We start from the raw sequence: 6,527 nt of genomic DNA, 5'->3' as shown, positions 1-6,527 counted from the left end.
AACTGGTGACTCTCAATACTACATGTGTGTGTGTGTGTGTGTGTGTGTGTGTGTGTGTGTGTGTGTGTGTGTGTGTGTGTGTGTGACATCTAAGACTAGTTTCTTTAGGTTACACTGAGTGCTGAGATTGGATCTCCTGTAGACTTGAAATGGATTAATCAAGTAGTTGGAAAATGAATAAATGGACACGTATATGATCCCTCAGATGCAGCACTAATTCATTAAGGAAGTAACTGGATCACTAATGATGCTAAATTCCTGTCTTATAACATGACTGAATGTGATCACTTAACTATAAATCTCTCCGATAAAATAATACAGGTAACAAATGTATAACTTTTCAAATCTGATTAAATAGTTCTGTAACAAAAAAGTGTACTTTATATTCACAATAACATTCTCCCGAATACGTGCAACTGTATAATAACAGTAACAGTGTGCCTTATTTCCCTCAATATTCTGGTACCACATTCATTCTAAATATTCTGGTATCACATAATTCTAAGATTTTTTTTTAATGCAAGTTTGCATACCTCAGAGATGGACTTACACACAACTGAACCAGCGAACAGAGGGTAGAATAGAAAAAAGTGACTGATGCTCAAAAAACTAAAGAACAAAACTGCCAAGTGAAAACGGCAGGCTGTGACTTTCATAATACTGGCCTGAATTGAGGGGAGGAGTCAGAAAGACAACATGAACAGAAATAAACTAAACAGCCTATAGCTGCTCCACTGATCAACAAAAACAAAGTTCTAGGGGTAGGCAGATGCTAATGCAATGTGCTATTACATCATAATAGTGTGCAACTCAAAACAAAACTGAGTAAAAGATAAAAAGGGAACATGGAAAGTTTAGAATGACAGCAACCAACTTAAAATAAAATCCGTTTCTTAGACCACAACCAGATTCAACCCCCCCAAAACAGTTCAGAATGTAAGGTAGCCCCAAATGGATCAGCTATGTAAAGAAACATCACAGTATCTGTGACATTAAGGTTGATAGTTACAGGAAGCAATTCCAGGGGTTACCCTTGGAAAGACCACTTTGTGATGGATGGAAGGGAATCACATTATAGACGGTCAGACTGGTGAAAGCAAAAACATGAAGCATCCAAAATAGGAAAAAAGGTAGATAAAAAAACACAGGTAAAAAACAGAACTGCCACCTAGCATCCTTTCCCTTCCCATTTGAACCCGTCATTGTTGCCATAATAACCAAATACTTCTATTTACACTGATTCATGTAAATTAAAATGAGGAACTAATTTCTGAAATGCAGAACGAACCTCTGATTGACATACACTTACAAAATGATGTGCTACATATGTAACACTATAATATTTCCTCAAGTGTTTTAAGTTAAGCAGTTCTATAAATTAATTAGATTAAATGAAGGAATACATTGACAAGAGGCTAGAATCACAAAGTCATATTAGTTCAGCACCTTCCACAAATGCAAAACTGTGAACTTAGCTGACTTACTGTGCAAGCCAAAAAGGGAAAAAATGAAATGCTTATGCCTCCTGCCTCAGTCGCTTCTTGAAACAAAGGGACATTTGTACCTCCTCAGCTAACGCACTAATGCCCACATAAGTAACAGTCTAGTGAATGTACCAGTCAGACCAGGAAAACCTCCAGTAGCTTTAAAAAAAACAGAGACATTCTAGGCTTCTCGGTTCTGCTAGAAATCAGAGCTATCTGTATCACACAAAGGCTTATACTCAGACTAATTATCAGTATAATACTTGGTCTTTTTTTGATGAACAATCATCTCTTCCACCCAAAAAGAGGTCCCCTTGCTAAACATTTACAAACTGTTTAGTAAAATGCCACAGACGATCCAATGTCTTTCTTTTTTCCCCTCAGATCATTACGAGGATATCATGGACATCTAAGAAATTTTCCTGGTTATGTATAGGAGATGATGCAAATACCCTTATGGTGTCCATGCACTGATTCCAGACCTTCAGCTAGCTACTGAAATATGTATTAACATAACGGTAATCACCACATTATATCAAATGCTGGGAAACTTCATAGGTGAAGATATAAGACAAAAATGAATTTCCAAAACCCACAAGCTGCAGGACAGATTGAATCCCTCACACCTCTCATGTTACATATGCGCAGTTACAATTAAGTTTTTTTGTATTTCAGACAGTGGCATGAAACTATTTATAATGCAAATGTATACCTCCCAAGTGACTTCTTCAGCTGTAAGGTCTCCAATATGGAGATAGTCTGATACTGTTAAAAAATGATCATGCTTGATAAGTACAATGACACAAAGAGACACAGTTAATAAGCTCATGCAGCTAACTCCACTGCCATCCTGAAAATACACCTGTGCTTTCTTTTACATGATTAGAATGCAGAATTTTCTTTACAGTAGTTCTGTGTATGCATTCTGAATATAATCAAGCAGCACATAAATTATTTTATAAACATAAAGTCCCCTTTACCACTTCCTACTACAAACGTTTATCAGTGCACGTTTTTTGGGACAAGCGTGACATGTACTTTGCACACAGCAGTAGCAGCAGCACTGACCACATAAAGCAAGAGGCACAAATGGTAAAAATGATTTAAACCGCATGTAATGAGAGTGCAATTCTGCAACTTTTACACGAATATGCTGATCGTGCAAACCCTGTCCTTTATTATAACATCTTTTAATACCCGCCTCCACAATCACAAACACACGCACATACATAAACACACTATAAAATGGCAGTTGTGATGACACCTTAGGCACCAGCCTTTTAAAATGTGGATTCATCCCTATGACACTCATCTGGAAATGTTACTGACTCTTCAGTAGTGTGGGCAGACAAAACACACAAAGACACACAAAGTTCTCAGTCTTTAAAAAACAAACAGGTAAATAAACTGTAAAACAAAGTGTAACGTCTATGTAAATGTTTCTAAACTTGAGAGTTGGCATCAAGGCTTCTAAGTTCTTCATGCTTCTCTGAAACAGCCTCACCACTGCCACCACCCTGACGAAAACCTTTGGCAATTTCATCGAAGGTCCTTCCTTTGGTCTCTGGTACTTTGAAGTAGGTAAAAATTAAGAATATGACCAATAAAACTGTAAAGATGATGAAGACGTATGCCCCACATAGTTGCTATAAACAGAGAAGAAAGATTTTAATGTATGCATTTCTGATTCTTTAATAAAGATAATGCTGCAAAAATCAGTGAACTGTATGATTCTTTAATAATGATAATGCTGTAAAAATCAGTGAACTGTATGATTCTTTAATAATGATAATGCTGTAAAAATCAGTGAATATAAAACTCTATCAGTTGTCAATAATCCCTGATAGCATTTGTGGCGCCTACTTTTACAAGCCCTCAACAAGTTCATGGGTTGTCATAACTTGTTAAACTACATCACTTTACTCATAGTTCAGCTTAACCATTAACATGAACATTCAACCACATCTGATTCCTCAACTACAATGTACACACTTACACTGTCAGATGCACTCCTGGACAAACCTGAAAAAAATGCCCTTGGAAGGGTAAAAGTGACTTCCTAAGTAAGTGCTGTATTATTTCACAATGTAAATAAGTGTAGATTTTTTTTTTCAAACAAATAAAATGAACACTGTTACGTTCAAAAACATAATTCTCAAAATACAGCAAACACAATAAGAAAGGGCTCACACACACACACGCACACACACACACACACACACACACACACACACACACACAAACACACACCTCTTCGAATAGTGTTGTGCAGAAAAATTGACAATTACTACACTGACTTCTGCATGTCAATATTTTCTTTAACTGAACAGTAAACATATCACACAACTCTGATCAACAAAAGGACAGCAAATCTTTTCCTTATTCAATTGGTAAATTAAAAAAAAAAAAGCAAAAACACTAGACTCACTTTGTCACAGAAATGATACTGCTATGGAAAGAGCTTTTCATAACATAATACTCTGGGCTGGAGTTGGAGGCAGGGTTAGTTGGAAGGTGGTGGTGGTGGGGGTAATTTTCTTGTGTTAGGCTTTCTAGCCTCTTTCATTACATTTGGCATGTTCACAGAATACCTGTAAGTACCTGCAGTGAAGGCAATGTCATCCAAATCATCACCCTTAGAATGGTCAGGTTTAGGTGTCACAGGGAACCTCTGTTTTGAGCCAGGTGGCCTGCAAGCACAGACAACACTTTGCATTTTCATGTTGCCATGCTGTTCAGGTCAGGAAACCAATATTGTCATGGCCAAAAGGGTATTACTAGGGAACTGTAGGAAAATAGTAAAGGAACAGACCTGTCCAGTTCAGGAAGAAAGCCTCTATTTTTCATGTTTCTAGAGTTGCTTTCTTGACGACATAAAGCAAACATACCAATTTCAGGCATGCCGTACGTCCTGGACAGATCCAAAAAAACTTCCTTATTTAACAGACACTTGTGGCCCATTCAGACTCTCCACCAAGACATTTTGCTGCATTGGGATATAGGCTGCAATCAGTGTTACACCTGCTTTCAAGGCTGTCTCCAAGGCTAGTTTGGCCAGCTTATAAAGCTGGTGCTAATGTGTCCCTCACTATTTACTTATGTACCACACAGAAGTTATACTATCAGTCTGAAGAATCCCTTCTTCAGGGCAGTGCTGAAGGCTTTCATGGCAAATATAACAGCCATCACTTATTTTATGTTTATGTTTTTCTCAGCTTGTCCTCCCAGGTACCTTGGACTTGAAGGGCTCCCAAATGAGGGTCCAAGATCAAGTTTGAGGAACCTTTGGTCACAGTCACTGTTGGCAGTGGTTCTTGAATGGCACTTCCCAATTTTGAGCACATTGCTAAATCCACAATAAGATCTCTTCCCTAAATTCACGAGAGGAGATAAGAGGAATTTTGATCTGTAAGGGATGAGCATGTTAGCACCATGTATTCCTTAAGTACCACTAGATCTTTCTCATATGCAGGCCTGCTAAAGAAACGATGATGATGATGATGATGATGATGATGCAAGATGCCATGAAGCCTTGCAGCCTGAAAAACTTCCTGGGAGTGATCTACGTCTTTAGCAAAATGTTTTTTTTTTTCAAAGTATTGAGTCAAATGGTCAACTATGCCCTGGGGAAGCTAGGCTCTTCTCAGAGTAGTGTCCATTAATGCACACAAAAAATGTATGTCCTAATAGTTAAGATTTTTGAGGTCATTGATCTTTTATTTATGAATCTCTTAGGTTTCTCAAGTTGATACCTTCATCACAGGGAAGCTGATAGAGGAAAAGACCGAGTTTACAATAACTAGATGACTTCAACAGTGCAAATTACTCTCCAGTTTAACCTCATCTTATACCTATTAAGAAAAGCTGATCAGGGTTATATACTCACAGTAAGACCTTTCGCTCACTGCCTCAAAATTGTCAGGAAAGATAAATGATTAGATTCTAACCAAGAATAATAAACATGGCTCTACAGCATAACTCAACCTGCAGACACTGAAAATAGGTACAAAGGCTCTTGAAAAATGGGTGCATCTTACCAAAACCTTGACATTTAATTAGCATAACATCTGAACACCAAGCAGCACATAACTCTTCCTACTTTCAGTAAGACTCTGGGATACTACTGGTATATGTCTTGTGAGGTACTAATGTACCTCACAAACATCTGTAGCAGCTGGAAAGGCCACAGAAGTACCCCACAAAGAGGATTACTGGCCTCAAACAAATGCCCTACACGGACCGTTTCAAAAAACTCCGGCTTTACTCCATAGCATTACGCACTACTCCGACGTGATCTCTGCCTAACATATAAAGCTATTAAACCCAGAGTTGTTGGACATGCTACACCTAAAGAAATCCCAATCCCTCTGAGCTACACGCTCTAAGGACCTAAACCTTGTCACCACAATAAACCGGACATGCTGGAGGGATATATTCCTGTCCCAGAGACTTCCCATACTCTGGAACAGGCTACCCATCTATGTCAAGCAAAGTTCTTCATTAGCACTCTTCAAGAAAAATCTTGAAGAGTAGATGGGAAATAGGAAATACACCCCGGGGATCACTTCTGTATCTCTGGTCAACAGTGGCACAGGAAAATAACTTTCTTGGGTGGTGTAACCCAGGGAACCTTGTTGGCTAGGCTTACATAGGCCCTTGGGCCGATAGCCTAGTACCTACCTATGAACCTATGAACTACTCAAAGACACATTTAAAAACAGAGAGTGACAAAAATGATGGAAAAATATAAACATTATCAAAGAGACAGGGTAAAATCTGTAGACTTTAATGACTGTACTGCAAAATTCTACCACACATGGTCATTTATTTTTACTTCTGAAAAAGGGAGATGTAAGATGTTCATAGGTTTATACTAGATTAATGATCATCAGGGTCTTTAGTATCTTAGGCGTGCAACACAACCCAGTTTTGTCCCCGAGTTACCTGGATGCCTACATGATGGGATATGTTAGTAAACAGATAGTTAAAGGTTACAGGAGAGTATGTTAATTTGAGATTAAAATACTTACTGTCTACCTCTGT

The 6,527-nt window shown here is 38.2% G+C and overlaps 1 protein-coding gene across 1 annotated transcript in view; it reads right to left on the bottom strand.

The window, feature by feature from the left end:
- Window positions 1–1,850: 1,850 nt before the first annotated feature.
- The window catches only part of SLC2A1 (solute carrier family 2 member 1), a 582,025-nt gene continuing 577,348 nt past the window's right edge, over window positions 1,851–6,527 (bottom strand). Inside the window, exon 10 of the mRNA XM_044063044.1 lies at window positions 1,851–3,130. Coding sequence (XP_043918979.1) covers window positions 2,927–3,130 — 204 coding nt within the window. The 3' untranslated portion in view covers window positions 1,851–2,926. The remainder of the gene's footprint in view (window positions 3,131–6,527) is intronic.

Source organism: Protopterus annectens, chromosome 2.part1 (genome assembly GCF_019279795.1).
Source record: "Protopterus annectens isolate FY-2018-M chromosome 2.part1, PAN1.0, whole genome shotgun sequence".
In the NCBI taxonomy this organism is placed as follows: domain Eukaryota; kingdom Metazoa; phylum Chordata; order Ceratodontiformes; family Protopteridae; genus Protopterus; species Protopterus annectens.
The sequence above is the reverse complement of the archived record's forward strand: the minus strand, read 5'-3'. Positions and strand labels throughout refer to the sequence as shown.